Source organism: Capricornis sumatraensis, chromosome 15 (genome assembly GCF_032405125.1).
Source record: "Capricornis sumatraensis isolate serow.1 chromosome 15, serow.2, whole genome shotgun sequence".
NCBI classification, from domain to species: domain Eukaryota; kingdom Metazoa; phylum Chordata; class Mammalia; order Artiodactyla; family Bovidae; genus Capricornis; species Capricornis sumatraensis.
In genome coordinates this window covers 51,332,214-51,358,143 of record NC_091083.1, presented here as the reverse complement: position 1 = coordinate 51,358,143, position 25,930 = coordinate 51,332,214, and the positions used below count along the sequence as shown (strand labels likewise).

The 25,930-nt window shown below is 37.4% G+C and overlaps 1 protein-coding gene across 2 annotated transcripts; it reads right to left on the bottom strand.

Moving 5' to 3' along the window:
* Window positions 1-3,285: 3,285 nt before the first annotated feature.
* Window positions 3,286-25,691, bottom strand: CRLS1 (cardiolipin synthase 1). Of its 2 annotated transcripts, none has more exons than XM_068986983.1 (7): window positions 25,386-25,691; window positions 22,648-22,785; window positions 18,078-18,207; window positions 8,918-9,003; window positions 7,867-7,935; window positions 6,206-6,297; window positions 3,286-4,262 (listed from the first exon to the last, which is right to left on the bottom strand). In XM_068986983.1, exons 1-7 carry the CDS (start codon window positions 25,689-25,691, stop codon window positions 4,175-4,177), a joined length of 909 nt encoding a protein of 302 aa, XP_068843084.1. In that variant the 3' UTR covers window positions 3,286-4,174. The 2 variants fall into 2 exon arrangements, with proteins under 2 accessions (XP_068843084.1, XP_068843085.1); XM_068986984.1 differs by lacking the exon at window positions 25,386-25,691 and adding an exon at window positions 25,250-25,355.
* Between the last annotated feature and the right edge of the window lie 239 nt (window positions 25,692-25,930).

The window sequence follows — 25,930 nt, the reverse complement described above, 5'->3', positions numbered from 1 at the left end:
CAGGCAGGTGTTCACTGAGCATCCACCACCAGCGTGGAGTAGGCGGTCCTGGGGTCTGGAAAGACCCGTCTGCCTATTGCTTCCTCAAGGCTTGCGCTCCTTGGGCACATCCGTGGCACTGGTCGAGCTGGGATCCTCAGCCCCGGAACCTCTGCCTTCCCTTCTTGCTTCTCTCTGTTCCCACAAAAGTTATGGGTCACCTTGCTGGGCACTCTGTGTCCCTCAGCATCCAGCCACTACTGTCCTGTTGGAAGCGACATCTTCAAGTCATTTCCGTAAAGTTCCCTCAAGGTCAAACTCTGGCTAAGGCTCTCCGGCTAGAGATCGACTCCAGCGGATTCTCTCCCGGGCTCCCTGTTCCACACACCCTGACCGCCCCCCTCCCAATACTCCCCCTCCCCCTGGACCCCTGCCAGTGGATTCTTAACCTGAGAACCAGTTATGCTCCCTGAAGCCTTCTGTTCATTTCAGGGTATGGCAGCATGTGTACTTCTAGCTTTAAACTGCAGTCTTCTCAGAACATCTGTGAAACACAGGCAGGGGGAAGGCTGTCCTTTCAAACTCGGTTAATGCATTTCACTTAAGACCAGCTGGGTAGAGGAACCATGAACTGCTTTTTGAAGGAAGCATGTTCAAGAACTTTTCTGAGAGAAAAAATGAACAAAAGGAAACCCTCAAGGCTCTAGCTAAATGCCAGAGCACTTCTCTGCTCAAATTGCATCAAACTTTCTCTTATTTTACTTCTATACAAACTTAGGAAGGAAAGTGATTTTGTTAAATTAAATTTGGGTCATAGTTCTAGATTTCAGTCTTCTACATTATCATTTATGTAAGTTTCCTGTAGCAGCCGTAACAGACTACCACAAACTTGGTTGCGTCAAACAACTTAAGTTTATTCTCTTACAGGTTAGGCCAGAAGTCCACAGTCAAGGCATCAACAAGGTTGGTTCCTTCTGGAGACTAAGGGAAAACTGTTCCATTCCTCCCCTCTCCACTGGGGTGGGGGTGGGGGGCGGGGAGGGATGGCAGGGAACCAGCAATACTTGGGTTTCTGGGCTTGCAGGTTCCTTATCCATGCCTCCTTGTCTTCTGACAGTCTCTAAATCGTGCCCCCCCTTTTTTCCATTACCTTTTCTCCAGTCTTGAGATATAACTGAGGTATAACATTGTTTAAGGTGTACCATGCAACAATTTGAGACTCCTATGTATTGAGAGATAATTACAATGAGGTTAGTGAATACATCTGCCATGTCATACAGTTATCTTTGTGTACATGTGAGATAAGAACTTTTAAGATCTTAGCTACTTTCCAATACACAGTATTATTAACTGTAGTCATCATGAACTTTCTTGTACCATTTGACCACCTTCACCCATTCCCCATCCCACCTCCCACCTCTAGGAACCAACAATCTAACTCTTGAATTGGTTTTGTTAGATTTCACATATGTGATCATGATGAATTTGTCTTTGTCTTATTTCAGTTAGTATAATGCCCTCAGGATCCATCCATTTTGTTCCAAATTGCAGCACTTCCCTCTTTTTATGGTTGAATAATATTCTATCATATATATTTTTTCTTTATCCACTCATCCATTGACATTTAGGTTATTTCCATGTCTTGATTACTGTAAATAACACTACAATGAACATGGGGAGTGAAGATATCTTGAGATAATGATCTTATTTCCTTTAGATATGTACCCAGAAGTCAAATTTCCCTCTTCTTGTAAGAACACCAGGTATTGGCTTAAGGCCCAGCCAAATCCAGTATGACCATCCTAATTTTGATTACATATGCAAAGACCCTATCCCTATACCCAAATAAAGTCACTTTCATAGGTACCGGGGGTTAGAATCTGAAAAATATCTTTCTGAGGCACAGTTCAACCCCAAACAGAATTTACTTCTAAGAAAAAAAAGTTAAATTTGATTCTCATGGTATCTTTTGTTTCTATAACATGCTGCAGCACAGAAACCATGCTGCAGAACAGAAACCATGCTGCAGAAACTAAGCATATCCAAGTTTGATCTGGATAATGGAATTGTACTACATATTTCTAGATATTTGAAGTTTTAAAAAAGCTTCCCAAAATTCTAAGGTGGGTCCCTAGTTTTATCACATATGTAACCAAGAAAAATGGATTGATTTAAAAGATCTACCAGCTCCAAATTTAAAGCTGCAAGGCAAAAGCCCAAAATGTGACTAATATAAAAGCCCTCAGGCATGTAATTAAATTATCCCAGTGCCTTTTCAAGTTTAATATCAAGATTGAATATGTTAGGCAGAGGCACCAAAATGAATGTCATGCTTGGAGTCTGTATGCATGACTCAAACATACCTAATACAATTCCAATGTTTTATAAACCAGCAGAATTTGTTTTATAGCAATTCAGTACCCAAAAACCTACAGGCTGTGGGGGGTGGGGGAGTATATTAACAAGAATGAGATTAAAACTTGACTACTAAAGAGACTACGGATCCAACTATAAGTCACTCCAAATAGTACCAATGCTAGACCACAAGTGAGCATAACAAAAAACAAAATTTTAATTTCCCCCCTACTTTATTTCAAGTTCTCCCTTTTAAAGACATTTTCACGTGCTTATATTTTGCTAGTACTGAGACATGTTCAATGTGCCTCTTGGGTAGTCCAGCAATCTGACTTCCACTTCTCACTGCCACCCAGGCCATTATGAGACATTAAAGGAGGTTCCAGAAGGGGAGAATGACTAGCCTCACACAGCCCTTCTCTCACCCACTTCCACTGGAGTCCATAGCAGTGTCCCTGGCTGCAGGCTTCCGTACTTTTCAAGCCAGGGTGACTCAGCAGCTAATCTGGGAACAAGGAAGCCAGGTCCAGCAGGCAACAAAGGACATGCTGATCCAAGGTTGCCACAACTGAGAGGCATGGATTTGGCTTATAACTCCTTATAATTTTTAACACAGCTTAACAGGCTACATTTAGATAACCTCACAGTATGAGGCTATTACACTTGGGTTAGTACCTGGGACAATGAGCAACAACAGGCCTCCACTCTGAAGAGGAAGCAGCCAGCACTAGCCACATGTCTTCCTCTCCTTGTACCTTCCATTCTCTTAAACATGACAGTGTAGTAAGAAAAGGACTTTTAAATCAGATGATCCTAAATCAATTATTTTTACAATGTAAGTGCAAGTGACACAGCTAAATGGACTTTATGAATCATAAAACTTCCACAACAGCGGATGACCAAAGGATGCTATACAAACAACCCAAGTTGAGGGTCATTTTTTTCCAGGCTTTTATTCCTTTAACATCTTAACAAAAGAACATTCCTCAAGTTTAAAAAAAGAAAAAAACTTTGAAAAATATACAGTTTCGTATTATTTACATAACATACAAGTACAGGTCCCAGTATCATACAAACATATGTTAGAGATATAGTGGGAACGTACGATATAACTCACTGCCTCCTGAATGGCTAGGGTAACGGACAGGTTTGCATTTTCCAACTACCTTTGTCACTTATTATCCTGATGCAAGGCACCTGAGAGGTTGGAAGACTTCTGAATGTGAACTTCAATAGCTTCCATTTTGATCTTATTGATTTCAAAATTGACTACATTTAAATCTCTTTACAAGTTTACTTTATCCAAAACTAAGCTACCTTTATAGTCATTATCCTAGATAATCAAATATTAATGACATGTACTGTTAATACACACAGATCTAAAAGTCAAACATACAACTGTGCAGCTAAGTTATACAGGATTTTATATTTAACCCCAGGACACTCCCTAGTGCTTTGTGAGCAATCTAAATTTATTAAAGTGACAACTCTTCAGTTTCCATGTTCTCAGCTGGCTTTTTCAATGTATTTTTTTAAATGGCTTAAAAAAAAAAAGACTGAAAATAATTAGAATTGCTACTTATAAATTAATCAAGAAACCTAAGATAAAAAAATCCTAAATTATAGTTTTATTTGTATTTAAAAATATGTTGGAAATTCTGTATATGCCCATGATCAAGCTTATTGTCAATGCACATTACTTAAAATTTTGATGACATGGTTTGTTCTGACAAGTCCTCCTTCAAGCTGAACACGAAAATGAGGGAACTCCTGTAGACTTCCACTGGCCCTGCCATTGTTGATGTGTACTGCTTCCTTGGTAACGATAACGGATGACTTTTCATCTGCCTTTTATCACCTGGACAGTTTTCCGGCCATAATGATAATAACTGTAAGCTGATGCAGCTGTGGTAAAAGCTGTAAAACACCTTTTATGGAAGAAAAGAAAATTTAGTTTAAATGGTAACTATAAATATACACAAAGAATACACATAATATATACTAAAGAATACATTTTAAAGAGTTGTTTAAAAGTAAAAAAGGCTATTAGTATAATTTTTTTAACAAGAATCTAAATATATCGCTTTTCCTTAAGACTTCATTTGAATCAATAATGTCAAACAGAATTAATCTAGTTAACAAATCTGAAAAAAATAATAACAGCAATTGTCATTTTTACCCAGACATTTTTGTATGATAGGTAGTTTTATTTTCACAGCCTCACCTTCCAGAGGAAACACTGCCCCAGAGAGCTTGCTCAGGGCCACAGAACTATGAGTCTGGCCTGGTTCCAACTCTAGAGCCCTTGTGCTCCTCCCACTGTTCCATGCTGCTTAGAGTATTAGTATTAGAAGCTATTTCTTGCAGATTTGGGGAATTCTAATAATCTGAGTCATTTTAAATACAATTCAGCTTTCTTTACTTAAAATTAACAGAAATTAATCAGATTCTCTTTGAAATGACATGTGTGACGCTCAGGGCTCGCTGACTGTATGCAGCTAATAGGTTTGTTTTTATGCACACATGAGCTTCTGCTTCTGTCAGGTGAGGTGCAGGTTCATCAAGACCATTTTTGTTTGACCCCAAACCTGTTTATGTCAGTTTAGTATCCTAAATTCACACATAAATTTAATGAAATATACATGTAGGATGAATTGCTATTTCTGAGAGTTAAGCTAGAAGCCTTGGAAAGGCAAGGCAATCTGCTAAACACTACTGTTGAAGTAAGTAGACAATATGGGCTTCCCTGCTGGCTCAGTGTAAAGAATCTGCCTACCAATGCAGGAGACACAGGTTTGACCCTGGGTTGGGAAGATCCCCTGGCAAAGGAAATGGCAACCCACTCTAGTACTCTTGCCTGGGAAATCCCATGAACAGAAGGAACCTAGCAGACTACTATAGTCCACAGGGTAGCAAAGGAGTTCAATGCAACTTAGTGTCTAAACAACAAGTAGACAATATAACTGCTAAAATACTGGAGAAAATAATAAAAATCTACAAAGTTTCTATACTCTGCTTCATAAATGTCTTACATTCTTATATCATTTTAAAAGAAAAGAAAATGAAAATCAGAGTTTGTATTATGGATGCAGTTTTTTGCAAGAAAGAAAAAATATCCTACTCATGAGCCTACAATCAAAGAAGATGAGTTGAGCTTATACCAGAAGATATAGGACGAAGGAGTGTACAATTTATATTTTAGCAAATAAAATGTTCAGCATGTGTATCATTTTTAAAGCTTCTTAGCTTAGCTGACTTTAGTTAACCATTTTCTGGCTCAGACTGCATCAAGCAATGCTTTAATTATCAAGTTAGAAATATAGTTAAAATATAGAGCTTTAGTATCGGTGTGATGTACGTGGACTCAAAGTATGAATCTAACACATTTTCAAGGCTACACATAATCTTAACAAAATAAAATTCAAACTCCTTTCTCCAGGTTTCTTCCCCACTCTGCCCCTTCATCAGGCTGGGTGCACTTCCTTTTACCCACTCTCCTATACATCTGAGTTTGCCAGGGTCTGTCCTTCACCAGAAAGGCTTCCCCTCAGTCTCTCTCCAACTGGACTTCATGGCTCAAATGCCACTCTTCCCTGCAGCTTTTCCTCCTCCTCCTACTTGGAACATTTTTCTCTCCTCCAAAACCCCAACATAATATCTCTCATCCCTCATAACTTGCAGGAAAGCCCCTATAACTTCTACATCCTATAATTGATAGTAAGCTTCTTAAAAATGGTATCAATCAAAAAATATAGCCACTACAGCTTTACCCAGTGTTTAATAAACATGATTAAGGACTAAGTAATTCTAGGATTGTCACAATAAGCCATTTTGTTGATGTCCTCAGAGAGTAATTCTAAGTTAAGCTTACCACAGGATCTGAAGGTAAATGCTGTCAGCATAATTGAAAACTGGAGCTGCCAAAGAAGCTGCCACCAAGATTAACTGGACTGCTGTGTTTACCTTTAAAAAAAGAAGTCACAAATGAACAGTGCCAACCCAGTCATGTTTCAAGCTCACGAGAGAAAGGCATAACCCATCACAGTATAACACAACAGACTCTCAGCATGCCTGATGTTGTAACATCTCTGCCAAAAAAGCTGGCATTCACACAAAAGGGTGAACTTCACTAACTGGCTCATCTGTCTGCACAGCTGCCCTTTGCAAAAGGTGGGAAAGGGCAACTATCAGAAAACACCATTATCTTGAATTTTCATAGCAGTTCAGTAACATTGTAAAGTTCTTTGCCTTTTTCTCATTTACCCATTAAAACAGACCTGAGAATATGGAAATAGTGAGGCTACTTTTCACAGGTGAAAAGGTCATGAGTTAAGTGACTTGCCTACAGTCTAGCAGGTTACAGATCCAAACTGAGAACCCAGATTTCCTGGCACTTCATTTAATGCTCCTTTCACTAGCATTAGGTTAGATATGCAAGTTAGAAAGTTGAAATGCATTCATCTCCATGAGAGAGGCTCTCAGGAGGAAATGAGTAGGTTTCCCTACCCTAAAAGACAGTATGGTGGAGAAAAGGAAGACGACAAAACCACTGGAGATTTTCTCTACTCATCTATAGATAAACATTCTGGGAAAGTAGGTGATATGTTGAAGGAAGCACCAATGTTCTCTCATCCATTCTGCAGCCAGATTACAAGGATTCCACTCCATTTTTAAAAAGAAGTAATAAAAATTGTCTGAAGAACTTCTTGTAAGACCAAGGAGTTGAGGCATTTGTTCCTAGCACCTCTTTAAGCCACTTTCCATTTGGTGCTATACTTCAATTGCTATACTTGATACATATAAAAGTCACAGAAATAAATAAATAGGTAAATAAACAAATAACCAACCAACCAATCCATATTTGTAGGTAAAAATTAACCCCAGGCAGTCTCTGGTTTAAGAGTAATCATCCTTTTTGTCCCAAAGATGACTGGCATTCCTAACCTGTTAAACCTCTATCACAAGGATGGAGCAAAATAATTACAGTAAACTTAAGTGCCTCAATAGGCATTAACAGTGTCCTCTCTGTGTGCAAAGACTAGCATGCAGTTATTGTCCTGAAAAGGGCTCAGGACAACAGGTAGATAACTAAGGGCAGGAGTTGTTTATTAGTGAATAAAACTTTCTCCTATCTCTTTCCATGTAATTGCATGGATATTGCACCTGAAAGAGACCTTATTATATGGTGTTTCCACTACAGGGAGGGGTGGATAATGAAAGCAGAAAGAAATCTTCATACTTTCTTCGTGTCTCAATCAATATGCAATTATACTTCTACTTTCTCCACCTCCCCTATGTGATGGCCCTAATACTTCATTCAGAGACTTGAATTCTTAGACCACCAGACTACTATCACTAAACATACATGTATACTAGAGCTCCAGAGAGCCTGGAGGACAAAAGAACTGGGTTGATGACTCCACTCTATCCACTATCGTCAATGCATTAAAATCTATCTTATTTTCAGCTGCTCCAGACTGAGGTTTATACTCATTATAATAATAACTTAAAAGGATGTTGTGTGTCTCTTACCTTACTGATGAAGGTTGGTTTTAACCTAGCAGTGGCATAACAAGGATTGAAATATTTAGAAAGTGTTCGCTGGCAGAGGACAAAAAAAAAAGGATAAACTTTATTCAATTTATTAAGTTTAAAATAAATATTTTGCTATTATTAATATATAACAGTTACTGAGTGTATACCACATGCCTGGCTATATGCTAGATCTATCATAAGGTCTGGCTGACGACATCTTTTTACTAAACAAGTCTCCCTCATCACTGTTTTTCCTTTATACGCTAAAAACTCAAAATGAATAAAATGTTGACATTTTCACTGGACTGGGAATCAAAAGATGAGGCTGTTATGCTCATGTAGTGATTATTAGCTAAGTTATGCTTATCTGCTCAAATATTTGTAAAGCCAATGAACAAAAGTGCGAACAAATTATCCTATGCTTATAAAACTGTAATTTTTAAAAACCAGTTCTACAGAATCCATAGTAGAAGCTAAGTTACACAGGAAAGGGTGCTTAGTCACACAAAACACTCTTAAGAAGGGACTTCCCTGGTGGTCCAGTGGCTGAGACTCTGAGTTCCCAACACCAGGGGTCGGGGTTCAATCCCTGGTCAGGGAACTAGATCCCACATGCCACAACTAACAGAGCCTACAAGCTGCAATGAAGACTGAAGACCCTGCATACCACAACTAAGAGGCAGCACAACCAAATAAATATTAAAAAACAAAAAACAAAAAAACATTCCTAACAGAGTTTGCTGCTAGGGACAGGACTAGTTGGCCTGAGTTTTATGGGCTATCAACTAAAACGATTTTGACTTAAAATAAAAAACATGCTTTAAAAAAATGTATTAGTCACATGTTCACTGAACAGCTACTATAACAGTGATTCAAAAGCAAGATGATAGTCTGTTTTCTTTAAATTCCTAGTAAATGGATTAAATACATAATTGTCATAAATTATTCCCATAAAATTCTCATGAAAATCAGTACACAATAGTGTTTTTTTTCCTTTTGCCTTAAGATACAAATACTACTAAAAAACAGTTTTTTGAAACAAACTCACCGGTGTTGGAAGAGTTCGATACCTGACATAAAACACAGCAGCAATCAACATTACATCTCTTGAAATTATCATATAAGTAAGTGGAACTGAAAATCAAATATAAGATAATTTTGATTGGAATTCTGAAAATTATTTAGACATTACACATAACATAAAGCCTTACCATAAACTGGTGTTTCACCTAAGTAAAAATTTTATAATAAACATTTATTGATGCCTGTCTAGGGTCCTTACCATGAACCAGTAATTTTTATATTCTTTTACCTGCCTTCAGAACAAGGTGAAAGACAGATTATGTTTTTAAGTTGTAATTATCAGTGTCAGCTCTACTCGGCCACCACCATTTCCTTGTTACTTCTCGGCTTTATAAGTTTGGAAAAAGATAACCTCACTATAATTACATGGAATGAGACTGTAAATAGGTTGGAAAAGATGTCAGGACTCAAGCCATTCTGACTTTCAAGAACTGACTGTTTGCTTCTGTAGTCTAGATTATTTTATGAACAGCAAATTTTGCTATATGTACCACTTGTGGAGAAACAGTATCTTCAATTTTGCCTGGCCAGTTCCTATCCAAGCAATTTCCATTTTTCCTTCTGCTCATTCAGTCAATGAATTCTAACTAAACATGAACTCAACTTGTTGATAGTTTTCTCATTATTCCTAAGATCCTACAGGATAGCCCCAGAGCCAGAAGAAGGACATTTTAAATGGACACCCAAGGAACTCCTGCTCCCTTGTTCAGTGAGAATGGGAGGGCAGAGGTCTTGTTTCACTTAACATCCTTCCACATCAAAGGAAGTTTTAACCATGACTATAAATCACATTTTATTAAAAAGAAATATTTTTTAAAGGAAAAAATCTTGAGGCTAACACTCAGTTCAAATTGTTTCAGTTACTAAAATAAAAGGATCATGCATAGCCCTTCCATAATACCTTCAAACAGCTCTTCTTGAATTACCTTTAAGGCTATCCTTATGGTCTGCTCCAATTTTGACATTCTATTGGTTCAGCAACTTAAAAACAATCTCACTAATTAATTACAAATTTAAAACTTAAATCTCTGCTGGTTGTGGCTGTTATATACATATAAATGTTGATCTATGGTGTAGTACTTCATGACAAGATGATTCCAAAGAGAAAATGCTTATCCACTCAAATCACGGCATTAAAAGCATAAAAAAGACTCCACTGTACGAACCAAATAACAAAACAATCCAGTCATGATTTTTAGCAGGGTTTTTGTGCCTGTAAACCCAACTTTTCTATATAGCAATAATCAGCTGCAAAATCAAATAACAATCAGAGTTTAAAATGCAGCAAACTCATGCAAATTATATATAGTAAACACAACATTACAGGAAAATAAACATATGTTATTGCAGTTCATCACCACAAGTGGAAAAGAATATAAATAAGAGGTTTCTACAGAAGAACAGATGAGGTGATTCAATATACTACAAAGCAGTGGGTTCCAGTTTTCTTAACTACCCAAATTACCATTTATTGAGCATCTGGTACAGTTTAAGCATTATATACATTTTATGTCATTTAATCTACATATCATCTCCATGAAATGTGAACCAACATTATCTCCATTTTACCAATAGGAAAACAAGCCTCAGGCAGATTATATATCCTGGCCAAGGTCACCAGTTAGTCAGTGGTACTGCAAAATGCATCTCTGGACTCAGTTCACCATCTGTCAATCTGTTTGATAGAGGAAAGGACTGTTTAAAAAATCAAGTGTTTCCCAAACTAACTACTCATCACAGAATCACCTCATAAAAGTTTTGTAAAAGCATAGATGAAAGCTCCCTGGGGGTTCTCAATACAGCCAGACTGAGACCGGGGCTGCAAGGCCTCTGCCAACTGACAGCCTGTATACTGTACATACAGGCTCTTATCTTTCATTCGAAGGGCAACTTTGTCCAGTTCCCTGGTTTTTGAATCTCCTAACTGTTCCTGCCTTCTTTCTCAGTCTTCCCTTCCGTTTTCTTCCAGGGCTAAAGCAGCTTTCCTTTTGTCTATTAAGAGTACGACAGCGTGTTAGTGGAGGTGTAAAATGTGTCAGGGAATGCGCCAAGGTTTTCTTCTCTATTTGCTAATTCTGTCTGAAATAAAGTTTCTGCAACAAGGAAGTACATCATGGGCAAATTTATTAGTGTTAACGGGGAAATAATAAAATCAAGTCACTTTTACACACAAAGTGATCATTATCAATAGCATATACTGTTGCACTGAAAATTTAACACACAGCCACACTCATTTGTTTATGTATTTTCTATGCTGTTTTCACACTACAATAGCAGACTTGAGTAGTTGCAACAAAGACCACATGACCCACAAAATTGGAAGTATTTATTCACTATCTGGCCTTGATTGAAAAAGTCTGCCAACATTTGCTCCACATGCTCACCTCTAAATCAGGACCTCCACAATCTCTAAGGAGCAGATACAGAGCTCCTATCTACAGAACAGACTTACGAGTACTGAAAATTCAGGGCCATGTCTGGTCCCTCCATGTCTGTTCACCCTGGAGGGAATGATACCACTCCATGAATTCCACCAATGCTCAGAGAGCACCCAGTTAACATTTTACAAAGTGAGTAGCCAAGGATCACTAGGCATTTTAACAAAGCCTCCATCATAAAACAGAGATCAAAACAAACAGGAAATAAGAAAGAGTACACACATATACACACACACATAAACAGAAGATATCCTGAAATGATGATATTCACCTATGATGTAAGAAAAGGACTTTTTTTTTAAAAAAAAAGAACACATAGAACAAGAGCTCTTGGAAATTAAAAATGACATCAATAAAAATGTCAATAAAGGGATAAATGACAAAGTTGAAGAAATCTCCCAGAAAGAGAACAAAAGAGAGTATCCAATAAGAAGAGACTCTAGAGAGAAATGTTTAGAACTTAAGGATAAGCTTTCAGACTGAAGGGGCCTTCTCATTACCCAGCACAATGGAAGACAGACTCTAGAACATAGACTATTGTAAACTCTCAGGCCAACAAGGTTAAAAAAAAAGGTTCAGCTTCTGTTAATATCTGAGTAGGTAGTAATTCTCCTGCTAACACAATTAAAGACCATTTTAAAAAAAAACTTGAAAGTGAAAAGCTTATAGGATGCTAAGAAAGTATCACAATGAGAACTTGAGAAAATAAGCCTAGGCACTCGGAGCCACTGTCTGTGACCCTAGAGAAGTAAGCAACAAAACCAAATAAAACAAAGGGGTTTTGGCAGCTTTATGTGATGGCGGAACCGTAGTCAAAGCCCAGAGTCCTCAGGTTGGGCAGTGACAAACCACTTCCCAGCTTTAAGCTAGGATCTGAACAAATATTCCCACAGGGTTGAGAGAGGGGTTGGCCCTAAGTAAACTAAACCTTAAAAGAATGTTTTATCTGGCCATCTAGGTAGTCCCAGACTATCAGCATTCCTAGACACCTGGCAGAACTGAACAAAAAATCTCTTCCAGAGAGTGATGCCATCATCCTATACATCAAAATATTTCTCCAAATTATTTTAAAATATTAATACAGTGTCTAACAGTTTAAAAATACCAAAAGACGTAAGATACCATGAGTAAAAATCAACAGAAACAGACACATGAAAGAGACCCTCAAAAGATATTATAAAACTAACGCTTACTATGTTCAGAGGGCTATATATAAAAATTAAAGGGATATACATGAAAATTTCAGCAGGAAACTGGAAACTATAAAAGATGATTTGCTAAGTTTGAAGAATAAAACACAAAGTCTATAACAAAAAAATACAATAGAAGAGTTAAATGAATTTGGCTCAGCTGACAAGAGAAGCAGTGCAATGAAAGAGTGTGCTTCAGCTTCATTAGTCATCACCTAGAATGGAGTTTAGAAAAATAAAATGAGTAGGTGACATGCAGAAAAGAGGCTCAGACACTTAAAGAATACAGTGAGATCTAACACAGATACACTGCAGTCCCAAAAGGAGAAAAACAGGCAACAATACCTGAAGACTGGGTCTCAGAATTTTTTATAACTGATTAAAGATATCAATCTATACATTAAAAAGCCCAACAAATCACAAGCAGGATAAATAAAAAAGAAAAATCACACCAAATACTTTGAAACTATGAAAAACCAAAGAGAAAGAAGAAATCTTAAAAGCAGCCAGAGTAAAAAAATACCTTGGAAAATGAAATGAGTTAACAGTTGATTTCTTATTACCAACAACAGAAATGAATAGACAATTGCACGGTATTCTTGTGGGGAAAGTAAGATCCCACACGCCATGGAGCAACTAAGCCCATACGCCAGAACTAGAGAGTCCACGTGCCGCAACCTAAGATCCTGCATGACGCAACTAACGTGACACAGCCAAACAAATATTCAAACTGTACATAGACAAAAGTAGGACCGAACATATGGGTCAAATAAAACAGAGTAAAATGGAAGACTGCTACACAAATAGCAGTAATCACAGTAAATGGATTAAATGTTCCAGTTGAGAGAGAAAATATTTTTAGACTGGCTATATTAAAAACCTATTATATGTTATTTACAACCAATACCTAAAATAGACGTAGACAAGTTGAAAGTGAAAGATTTATTTATCATGCAAACACTGGCCAGAGATAAGCTAGTGTAGCTAAGGTAATATTCAAAAAAAACAGACAAAAGCAAAAATCATTTCTAAAGATACAGAAGGTCACTTCAAAATAAAATATTCAATTCACCAAGAAGACATAACAATTTTACTTTATATGTACTTAACAGCATAACTTCAAGAGACACAAAGCAAAAATCAGAGCTCAAAAGAAAAACTAATGGAAAACTAGACACAGCAGGAAACTTCATTCTCTCAGTAACTGACAGAAAAGCAGACTAAATGTAAAAAATAAGTCAGTAAAGAAATAAAAGTAAAATAAAGAAAAAGAAATAAAAGTAAAAAAAAAGAAATAAAAGTTAAAAAAAGAAATAAAAGTAATTTATTAGGACTAAAAATTTGATGAAATGGACACACATAGACCATCACACCCAATGATCACAGAATATACATTCACTCAAAAAATGCCTAAAAATTTTGTTTATAAAATTTGACTGTATACTGGACTGAGGGGCTGAAAATCACAGAGCATGTTTTTTGAATACAGGTAATTATGCCCAAAATCAGTAACAAAAAAATTGTTAGAAAATCCCACAAGTTGAGAAATAAATTTTTATTAACTCCACAGGCCAAAGAAAAATCATAATAGAAACAGATTACTCTGAATTCAGATAATGATAAGAACACAAATGTCAACATATGAGAAACAGTGAAAAGGAAAATGCAAAATGCCTTAAATGCAAACATTAAAAAAGTAAAGCTGAGAGAATTCCCTGGTAGTCCAGTGGTTAGCACTCCACGATTCCACTTAGGGGGCACAGTTTCGATTCCTAAGCACGGAACAAAGATCGCACCAGCCATACAGCATGGTCAAAAAAAGGAATCAGTTAAACATTCATCTACAGCTGCACTGTTCAATACAATAGCCACCAGCTACATATATAAAGCACTTGAAATGTGGCTAGTCTGAACTGAGATGCTGTAAGTACAAACTGCACGCTGGCTTTTGAAGACAGGGTATCAAAAAAAAAAATCTCATGAATGATTTTTATCATTTATACAAAGAAATGACTATTTTTGATCTAGTGGATTGAATAAAATGTTATTAAGGGGAGGGGGAAGCATAGGCAGCAATGCATGCTCAGAACATGCTGTCTCCACTGCAGCAGGAGAACAATCTCACACACACACACACACATTTCACCTGTTTCCCTTCACTATGAATATAACTACTAAAAAAATTTTCATTAAATCTATGGTTCCCATTATATCTCTACGAGATAGGACTGATCTAAAGGATTTAGAAAAGAACATCGGAGAAAAGCCAAAGGATGACACAGAAATAAATCAGAGAAATTTGACAAAGCTCAAAGTTGGTTCTTTGTAAAGATTCACAAAACTGACAAACCTCTGGCAAGACAAGTCAAAGAAAAATAGGGCAAATAACTAATAATTAGAATGAAAGGGGGGACACTACATACCCTACAGACATCAAAAAGTTAATGTGGATAACTTTAACTTATAAATAGCTTATGGTAATTTTTTTAAATGTTGCTTAAATGAATCAAGTTCCTAGAAAAACATCGTAACTCACAAAACAAACAAAAGATGAACCAGAAAAAACTGAACATATATATATTTTTTAAAGTGAATCAATTATTTTAAAACATTTTCCCAAAGAAAACTCCAGGAATCAATGGCTTCAACAAGTTCTACCAACATTCAAAGGAATAATTGAAATCTCACACAAACATTTCTCAAGAATGGGGGTCGGGGAGGAAGTACACTCCCTAAAATTCATTTTATGAGATTAGTATAAAACTTGATATTAAAACCTAACAAGGGCATTTTTAGGAAAGAATTTTAAGCCAATTTTGTGAATCTAGATATGAACTGACAAAATATTAGTAGTAAACCAAATACAGAAATATCTTCAAAACATATCATGATCAAGTTGGATTTATAACAGGAATGTCATCAGGTTGATTTAATTTAGAAAAATCAATAATGTAATTCACCATACATTAAGCTAAAAGGGAAAAAATAGAACTACCATAATACATGAAGAAAAAGAAATTTCATAAAATTCAATATCCAACATAAAAAAAACTTCTGAGCAAACTCCCTGTAGAAGTGAACTTTACCCTTACAAAGGGGTTCTACAAAACTCTACAGGAAATGTCATATTTAATACTGAAATATTGAAATCTTTCCTTCTGAGACTGAAAATAAGACATAGATACCACTCTGAGTCAACACTGCACTGTGTACTATAGTGAGGCAAAATTTTAAAAAAATAAAAGTGCTGATGAAGAAACACACTGTCATCAATTATAGACAATACATAATTGAGGATGCAGAAACTCCAAGAGAATATACATTTATATTATTAGAATAAGAGTTCAGCTTTTGCTAGACACAAAAATTAACATTAGAAATGGATCTTATAAATAAGCAGCTATGACAAAATGAAATATTAACAGAGCTACATTTACAAAAGAATCAAGAATTATCAGTGACCTAGGAATAAATCTAATAATTACTGATTACTTCTCAAGAAATAACTAACATTTTGACATATTAACAAACCTAAATAGAGTATATACAACATGTTTGTGGACTGGAAGACAGTATTATAAAAATGTCAATTCTTCTAAATAAATCTGTAAATTCAATGTATTCCAATAAAATCCCAACAAGTTTTTTCTGGGAAACTTGAAAGCTGATTCTAAATCAAAATGCCAAGAGGTAAGAATATCAAGATAGAAAAACTTGTTCTATCATATATGAAGGCTTTTAGCAAAGCAGTAGTAATTAGGGACAGTCCTGAAACAAAGATAAGACAAATCAATGGGGAATAAACTAGACAATCCAGAAAAGGATTCATGTATTTATGTAAATGGTTTTTTAATAAAAAGTGCTGAGATGGATAATCGAGTGTCCAAAGAAGCAGTTAGAAAATTAATCTGAGAGAATTTTTTTAAACCATCAACTAAGAATAATGTTAAAAAAAAAAATCTTAAAAGTTTCTAATTCAAAACATAATCACATATAAAGGAAAAGGTATCAGAATGGCATGAGACTTCTCAACAGCAAGATGAAATCTGGAAACCTATAGAACAAGGTCTTCAAAATTCTGAGCGAAAACAACCTGCAACTGAAAATTATACCCCTTTTGAATTTCAATCAAGTATGGAGGGTAGAATAAAGACATTTTAGACATCTGCAGAATAAAGCCACTGTATGCCTCTAAAAGCTGGCTGCCATGCTGCATCCGAGCACAAGAAACAGCTGGAGACTGCACTCCACACGGGAGCCACGGGAGCCATGGGAAACACAGACCCGACACAGGAGACAGAGAATGGAAGCACCCAGAATGATAATCAGTGACAGCAAAGGCTTGAAAAGCAACCTACACCAATTACACCAACATTATCCATAATGCCAAAACCTAGAAACAGTTTCTACTTTCAACAGGAAAATACCTGGCTAAACTTTGTGTAAAACAATACAACAAAATACAAAGTAACTCTGAAAAAGCTTCATGGGAAGCATGAAAATACACACACCACACAATAATCTTAATTATGAATGTTAACAGAATGCTCCTTAGGATCTTTTTTCCTACAAATTATCTATATTATGTATAGCATACTCCTGCCCATTCAATACTCCCAACCATATACACACCATAATCGTGACTTTCAAAGAAGCACACAAACAGTAGTTTAATTCATTTTTAAATTTGGTCATGCAGATTTAAAAGCCTAATGATGGAGGAGAAAAAGAATCTCTAGATTGAGAAGAATGTACTAGACTAAAACACCACTATACCTCTTCCTATCAAATGTCAGTAACAGCATGGTACTGAAGGAGCAAGTGGCAGTTTCTTTGTTTTCAATCCTATTTCTAACTCAGAAATAAACAGTTTAATCTGCACCAAAGGATAAAAACTGAGAAACACAGCTGAAGTAGAAAATGAACAACCCAAAAAGCAGTACAAAATACAAAAGATCATAAAATTTTGTTACAAAGAGTATTCAGACAGTGTACAAACTACATGATAACTGAAACTGCATAATAGTGTCTAGTAATAATAATAACAAAGTGAAATTTTATAGACATCTCTAGGCCTTCAGAACTCTCATTTATTAAACTGTACGTAGTAAATAAGACGACTCAGGAAAACTTTAAATTGCTTTTAAAAAGCTACCCACTGAGAAAATATAACAGTTTCAAAAGATTCTAGGATAATGTAAATTGGCACTGTGAAATATGTGCTCAATTTTAATTTTAAACAATTTTACTAAGAAAATAGATTCTACTAGCATATACAAAGTCATAAATTTGAAAGTAAAACAAACAGCATGGCAAGCAAAACAGTTCAATGGTTTAAAATTAGGGAAACAAAAAAATAAAATTAGGGAAACACTTTAAAGTTGAAAAACATATTTTTGGAACAAAAATTATTTGTCTGTCAATCAAGAGAAATCCTAAGCTGACTAATGTCACTCTTCCCTGTACTATTTAAAAGCACACATGACGGCGCTCTTACCTGGAATAAGATCTGCATAGGTCAAGCTAATATATAAGATACTGATAAGTATTTTATCAGCAAGTGGATCAAGAGCACTTCCCAAAGCTGATTTCTGACTGGCCCAGTTTCGAGCAATAAATCCATCCAACTGAAAATAGAAGTGTTTTTTTTTTTAATAAATGTCATAATGGGTACAGAGTAGGTATCTTGAAGATTAAAAGGTACCAGAATAACTATACTTTCATAAAATGTAGATAAAACCTCTCCTGTTTCTTACTCCCAAATCTCCTGTTTTACTGGTATACATTTAACTTTTACATTACCAATTGGTTAGAAAATAATTTTACTTTCCTACAGTACTTTTCTTTTTCAAGGCCTTCAGCTATTTCTCAATGTTTCCACAATGCCCCTTTGAGGGATGAACCCAGACACAAATTTAGAGATGTAAAGAACCCAAATAAAACTCAAAGAAAGCATGACTGACAAAGCATAGACTAGGCACCCCCTACTCTCAAATCCTCAGCTATTTCACTACACCCAAAATAGCTGCTTTTACTTGCAAGGGCTACTCTTTAACGGCAAAATCTCCTAACTCCCACTCCTACCTACTTCTCTATAACAGTATCCAATTCTCTAAGTTTTAGCTGTTATTATTTTTTAATGTTATCATCAATATTTTTTGTCTAGTGCCACTGTTAATTCCATGGCTGACTAGATTTGCATGACTTGTACCTGAATAAAATATTCAATCCTTTGTATTTGGCCTACTTAAAATTTGATTTTCACTACTCTTGGAAACAAATTATATTTTACAGCAGAGGTCATACTTGGTTTCCTGGGAGCCAAGGGGCCTGCAGGCTGGTTTTGTTTGAACTGCCCAGAGGTTTTCAAAATATAAATTAGTTGCCAATATTTAAATATTCAAAGTCTTACCTCAAAAAATCCACATCTCCAAGCTCACTTGAGGAATGGGAAGAAAATTGCCTGAAACCAAGTACTGCCTATTTTCATTAAACACAACGTATTTTCTGATTTTCCAAGTCCCTACCTGGCTTTTATTCATTTTATTTAACTTCAAGCTTCAACAAATGTTTGAATTTTCTAGTCCTATTTCCAAGGAAAAAGATCAAATTACTTTAGACACAATTTAACATGGTACATTTTAAAGGATAAGTCCTCCATATCTCAAGTATTCCAATAACTTAGAGACAGTTGTCATACAGGATAACGGTTAAGAACTTAGTCTTCACAGCAGAATGTAAGCACTTGCTCTCCTACTCACTTAACTGTGTAACTCTGGGCACAACATTTGGCCTAAGCCGAAACTGAGGCTTAGGCCTTTCCTTTCCTTTCCTTCCTGTAAAAGAGAGATAATGCTACCTACCTCAAAAGGTAGGATGTCTCAGTACATAACATGATTAAAATCTGTTTAGCACTCAGGACTCAGTAAATCCTCAAAAACATCAGTTATCAACTATTACTACCTCAACTGAAAAAAATCTATTTTCCTAAGTATACTAGAGGTAACACTAACAGAAAGAGCCTAGGCCTGGGAGTTAGGGCCTCGGAAGATTCAGGTGCCAGTTCAGTTTCTGATCTCAATCTCCCATTTTTTCACCATCATCTTCTCACTCTCATTGCTCCTCTACCCACACTGGATTCCAAGGTCATCAACACCACTTTCTCTTCGTAAATCTCTGTAACTCCCTATTCCACTCTCTCTCAATACTACTTAAATACATCTATCATGTACTCTAAGCTGATACCCAAACAGCTGAACACCCAAAAACACCTAAATGAGCTGATCAGTCTCACTTTTACATGACCACAAATCTCCTGTGGGCACTCAATACTGCCTGGTAAACCTACACCTGCTTACTATGTTGACCTTCTCCTTTCAGCCTGCCCTTGCCACAAACTGACTCCATCCCTCCCAAGGCCTCTCTCTAGCTCATGATCATGTCCATATTTCCTCAAAAAGTAAAAGCAGATTGTCAGCACTCCCTTATATTCCCACCTCTGAATCCCACCACCCACCAGTATCTAGGCACATTTAGCTCTATTATCCTGATCCCTGACTCCAGGTCCTCTTACCTGTGAGTTTCCCCCACCTCCTGAGCATCATAATCTCTCTCTTCTTAGTCAGTCATTTAATTAATTAGTTAATTAATAACAAAAATTTCCCCAGTATATATTTCTTTATAAACTACGCTTCCTTGACTTTATTCCCCTGTGAAGCAAAGCTTCCTCAGTGACATCTATTGCTATCACTACCTCACATATGCTCACCAACTCACTCTGACTGCCCCATCCTCTAGAGATGGTACTCATAAAGGTCACCAACCTATCCTCAACGCAACTGAAGCACCTTCTTAATATCCAAGACAACTTACTGCTCAATTTTCTTCCTTTCTAACCAGTTTTTCCTTTTCAGTGTCCTTTACCAGCTCCTTCTCCATTTCTCCACTTACTGCTCTTCTCTGACCCATTCTCTTCTTTTACCACAGCTTAGATGATTTCATCCAGACTTGACCATCTACATAATAACTCTTAAATCTGTCTCTAACCATGACTTCCTCCAACTTCAAACTATTGTATTCAAATACCCAATTGTTACCTCCATCTGAACAGGCATAACAACTCTTTTCCCACAAACTCTGTCCTACTCTGAGTGTTAACCATCATAGAAAATGTAAACCTCCATGCATCTGCTTGTTGAAAAGAAAAAAGAAACTGCCTAGCACTCATATTTAATTCCTTTCTTTCATCCCACATATCCAATCCATTAACCTATCAATTCTGTCTTCAAAACATACTCTCAACCCACTACCCTAGACTATTGTATGCCCTCTAACCAGCTTCTCTGTTCTACTCTTGCATTCCTATAATTCCCTTCCCATACACAACAGAAATCAGGCTTTGTCATTCCCCTGCTTAAACTCTCCATGAGTCTAACCATCTGCCCAGTGGCCATTCTAGAGGCATCAAAACCTCCATGGAGTATAAGTGTAAAACCATGCCAGTTGTCTTCTATATTTAGAAAAGTGTAAATGAGGCCTCTTCCACTTAATGAACATTTCAATCTCATGTGGCAACTAAAGAAAACGTATAAACCAAAAAAAAAAACAAAAAGCAAACTTAGTAACCAAAAAAGACCTTGTCTACTACCAAAAAAAAAGGAAAAAAAATTCCAATGTCAGTATAATGGTCTTTGACAGACCTGGAGACCATTTTAATAAGTAGAGGCCTTCACACTTCAGAGATAAAAGTAGGGACAAACGAAGAGGTTGTGTGAATGGGGAGAAATTGTGACAAACAGCAGCTAAATTCTCGAAAAAGAGAGGAGGTAGCCACTTTGAGAGACTGTATTTGATGCACATTTGGAAATGTCATATAACAATGCAAACACCCTCCTTTGTTTATCCTGCAAAACCTTCAGCTAATTCTATACCGCTCAACAATGGTACTGGGCAGGTGGACTTTTGTTTCCATGAATCTCAAAGGGAATAGCTGATGTTACAAAGGAAGATGTTATACAAACTGCATTAGCAGAAAATAAGTTTCTCTTTATTCTCACTAAATACTGAGCATGACTTTTCAAACATACATCAGTTTAAAGAGGCACCAAATTACTATTGCTTGTCTGGGTGCTTACTTGGATCTCAGACCAGCCTTGTACAAGAATATATAATATATATACACAACATCTGTTTCTACATGCTTTTGTCTTGATTTAAAATTTTTCCTCTACCATTTCCCCACTTCCTTCAATTTTGTTTTTGCAGGACATGTTTTATAAGCTATTTCAATTTTTTATGCAACAGGTGGGTGATAAACACAAATAACGTCATACATGACAATGACTGGCTGGTCCACAAAAGCCTATATAACACATAGTGCAGCTTTCTGTTATTAAAATTATTTTCCAAGTTCTAACTTGAAATAACCTGAACTAATCTTTCCCTCCCTCTAAGCTGACACAGTGGTGTCAAAGTATTCTCTTCTCCTCTGTCCATCTACCGGGAGAGTGGAAGGAAGAAAGCATGCCTAATGTCCACCTAGGGCAGGGTCTTCTGGAAGACAGTCAGAGGGGTATGGAGCAGGAATCAAGGACCAAACCTTGCCTATGGCCTCCTGCCAGCATAAACCTGAGCAGAGATCTGGCCTCTACAAGCTCTGGTCACAACAATGGCCCACTACTTCCCTCTCCATCAGTAAAACCAACTATTGTTGCAGATCAGATATTTCTCTTCTGCTACATAAGCAGAAAAAAACAGTCTCAGCTTCTCTCCTTTATTTATATCCCTAAAGCAAGTAGTTGGCCCTTTGAGAATTTCTAAGGCTTTTTTCTTTCATGAAGAAGTTCTCCAATGCCTCCCTACAACCTTTACTTCCTTCCTTTGATAATACAAAGAATAACAGAGTCCCACATAGATGCTAATGACAAGCCTTTATAAAAGTACTAGGTGAAATGCATCTTTGAGGATTTGCTTCCAAGGAAAAGCAAACTGAAGCTGCATTATTTCAGTGTAGTGGAGACTGGGATTTAGAAGGGGAGCAGAACAAGGGGAGAGCCTTTACAACTTACCAAGTCAGTTAGCCCAGCTAAAGCAAAAACTCCTAATGCAACATTAAAATCTTCTTCAATAATCAAATAGCCCAAAACTGGGGCCAAGCCAATCCTCGTCATTGACAACATATTTGGGATTGTCCATGGGTTTTCATACTGAAACATAAAGACAACAAAATTTAAATTAAATACTATAAATTCATACTTTAAATAACTATATACACTGGAAAATACACACCAGCAACTTATAGGTATGTCATGTACCCAAACACAGACTGAAGTACTGACTATATATAGATTTTCTTACTAGAGAGAAGGTATAAAAATATCATATAAGTCAAGATTGTAATACACGACTTCATAATTAGAATTCAACACTAAAAACATACTGCTTTTAAAAATGAAACTTCAACACTGCAAATCAACTATATCCAATAAAATTTTTTTAAAAGACTTACTTTCCCTTTATACAAAATAAAAAAATTTTAGAAGTGAAACTTCAGGAAAATCTTATACTTCAAGTAGACAAACAGTCTAGAAAGTGTCAGAAAAAAGCCAAATTATCGACCATGGGCATTCTGGCTAAAAAACATTTATTGCAAATAACCTCTCCTCATTCTTCTATACATACCCATCAAAAGACTGCTAAATGCCATACACAGTGTTTGAAGATATGAATGAAGAGGGGTTAAAAACACCTAACTCCATAACATCATCACTAAACTGGAGAGTTGCTGGAAGAAAATGGAACAAGGAATAGTGATTGAAATCCTTGGGAAATCTATTCAAAATAGCCACAGCAATGTTAAGATCTCCAACCAGAAGCTGAGGGCTTTCACAGCTTCCCTATGGGAGCTTTATGATTCCTTGAAACTTCATTGGGAGGCAAGGTGTCTGAAGTTGGCACCAACAAAAGGGCACCATGGCAGCTGCTCTGAAGAACATTACTTCCTTGCCAAAACAAAATCTGTTTCACGAAAGGGTACTTCAACTTTAAAGAACTAAGACACATTGCACAAAACTGGGTACAGAAATAATACAGAGAAAATGTCATTTCCTAAAGGTTAGTTTCTCCACTGAGTCAAGACTGCCAGTTTTATCTCATGGGACTATCTCCTCACAAGATAACCCTATTTAACCTCTTTCTCAATCAGTAACCAATTTGTCTGAATCTTAATCTTTTAGAAAATAACAGCATCCACTTCTAAAGACCTGTTTTAAAATACCTTGAACCATTCTGTAAGAAAAGGCAATTCTCGAAAGATACTAAGCTTGTGTTTATAAACAGAACCTGGCAAGATATGTTCACCTCAGCCTGGAAGGATAATGGGGTTTTGGGGGTCAGGGAGCAGAATACTGTCACTAAAGCTACAGAAAAATTCAAATTTTCTGGGAAACAATCAGCACTACAAACCTCTCCTGGAGGACCTTTTATTGAAGGTAAACAATATTAATTAAATGGACTCATTCTTGAAACATTCCAAACTCAAGTTCAAAGGTCCAAGTGTTCAGAGTCCAGAAAAAAAAGATAAGTCTGTTGACAATACTGCAGTACAGATAAATCAAACACTGATCCAGTATAACAGCAACTCACTGAGGAGGGAAGGGGAGGGTACAGTTCATGATTGAGAAAAGGGAAACACAAAGCAAAAGGTCAGAATACAGAGGGCCAAAATTCATAACAGAGATGCCCATGGGACAAAATTAAAGACACAGCTGCAAACAACCACATCATTTCATTTGGTGAATTAATAAACCAGACTGAATGTTCCTGGAACTATGAAAAGGATTCTTTTTAGCTCCACACAAAATATTTCAGTTAAAATACCTCATTAATTTCTAATTATTAAATTTGCAAACGTTTCTAAACTAAAATTAAGAGAGCTAATCTCAGATTACCCAACCAGATAACCTGTGGCATACTCGACCAACTACTGCCGTTCTGGGAAGGACTTCAGCCAGGATATGGCAACCTCAAAGCATCCAGCATTCAAACCCCAACATGCTTTAGCTATTAATGGAGCTGAGACCCCTGCCAGGATGTGGCCAACCCAACCCATGCTGTACAACTGATGAAAGCAGCACAGGGGCCCACTGAAGACATAACAATTGAAGATGTAATAATTGCATGAGTCTTGCTACATGACATCAAAAGCTCTCCCACACTCATGCTCTAATGTCTTCTGTTTGGTCAGTATTTCAACAGGTGAGCAGACAAATATTTTCCTCCTTTACCTCAGAAAGTCTTAATCTTTTTCTATAATTAGAGGTTAAAAGATCTTTTAATAACGATATAAATTAGTTATCCTTCATTCTATACAATGTTTAAAGTTACCAAAGGTCAAATGGTAGTTAACCAAACCTGCACAAGCAAACAAAGGCCTGTATATATTTCTGAAGACGCTCACAGACTTGCCTTAAACAGTGGGGATTCGCTTCATAAAATTTAAAATGGGCTTTTAAAAAGATAAGTGAAGGCTATTTTTACCAATGCAATATCCAGAGGAGCGTCCAGCTACAGGTGAGGATAGAGGGGGAGGAGAGGATTCTAACTTGACCACTGAGACGCAAAGAGGATCAGGCTGGTACCGCTGATATTCGTCCCGACCAAATGACCTACCCGTAACTTCTCTTCAGGGGACGGTTTAAAAGTTCTGAAATGGAAGCATCGGACCTGACCAGCCAGGGCACGTTATTCGTGTCCGGGACCGAACCCGCCGGAGCCGTCGCCTCTCCGTCTCCTCCTTGGTACGTACCAGGTTGGAGGCGCTCGTCGGGCCCCACTGGCCACGTCGGGCCTCAACAGCAGCGTCCTCTCCAGTCGCGGGCCCGGAGGCTGCCTTCTCCGTGCCCGAGCAGTGGGCTCGCGGGCTAGCCCCAGGCAGCCGCAAGCCGAGCGCAGCCGGGCGCAGCCACCAGCGCTCAGCCAGGAAGCCCAGGCAGCCGGACGCGGGCGGCAGCAGAGCCCCGCGGGCGCGCCCCTTTCCCGGCCGCGCTCCCGGTGCCCACGCGGCCACGCGCAGGGCCCCCCAAGAGGCGCGCGCCATCCGCGAAGCCAGCATGACCCTGCTGGCGCTCGAGCGGGGATGCAGTCGGCGAGAGCTCAGCAATCTAGGGCACTGGCGAACCGCTTCCTCATCAACTCCCCGCAATATCGGAGAAGATCGACGGCCTCCATCCTGGTTCTCAAACCCCAACACGCTATCTTATACAGGTGGCCTCGGATCGCCAAGGACGGAAGCCTTCGCGACGCTTTTGCGACACCGTCGCCGCTGGGCTTACGAGCGCCCCCGGCGGCGGC

Excerpts from the sequence above, each read along its gene's own strand:
- CRLS1 (XM_068986983.1), bottom strand. The coding sequence starts at position 25,691 with ATGCTGGCTTCGCGGATGGCGCGCGCCTCTTGGGGGGCCCTGCGCGTG. Across the intron at positions 7,936-8,917 it reads ATCGAACTCTTCCAACACCG|CGAACACTTTCTAAATATTT; the intron begins GTGAGTTTGTTT and ends GTCCTCTGCCAG. Across the intron at positions 6,298-7,866 it reads AACCAACCTTCATCAGTAAG|GTAAACACAGCAGTCCAGTT; the intron begins GTAAGAGACACA and ends CTTTTTTTAAAG.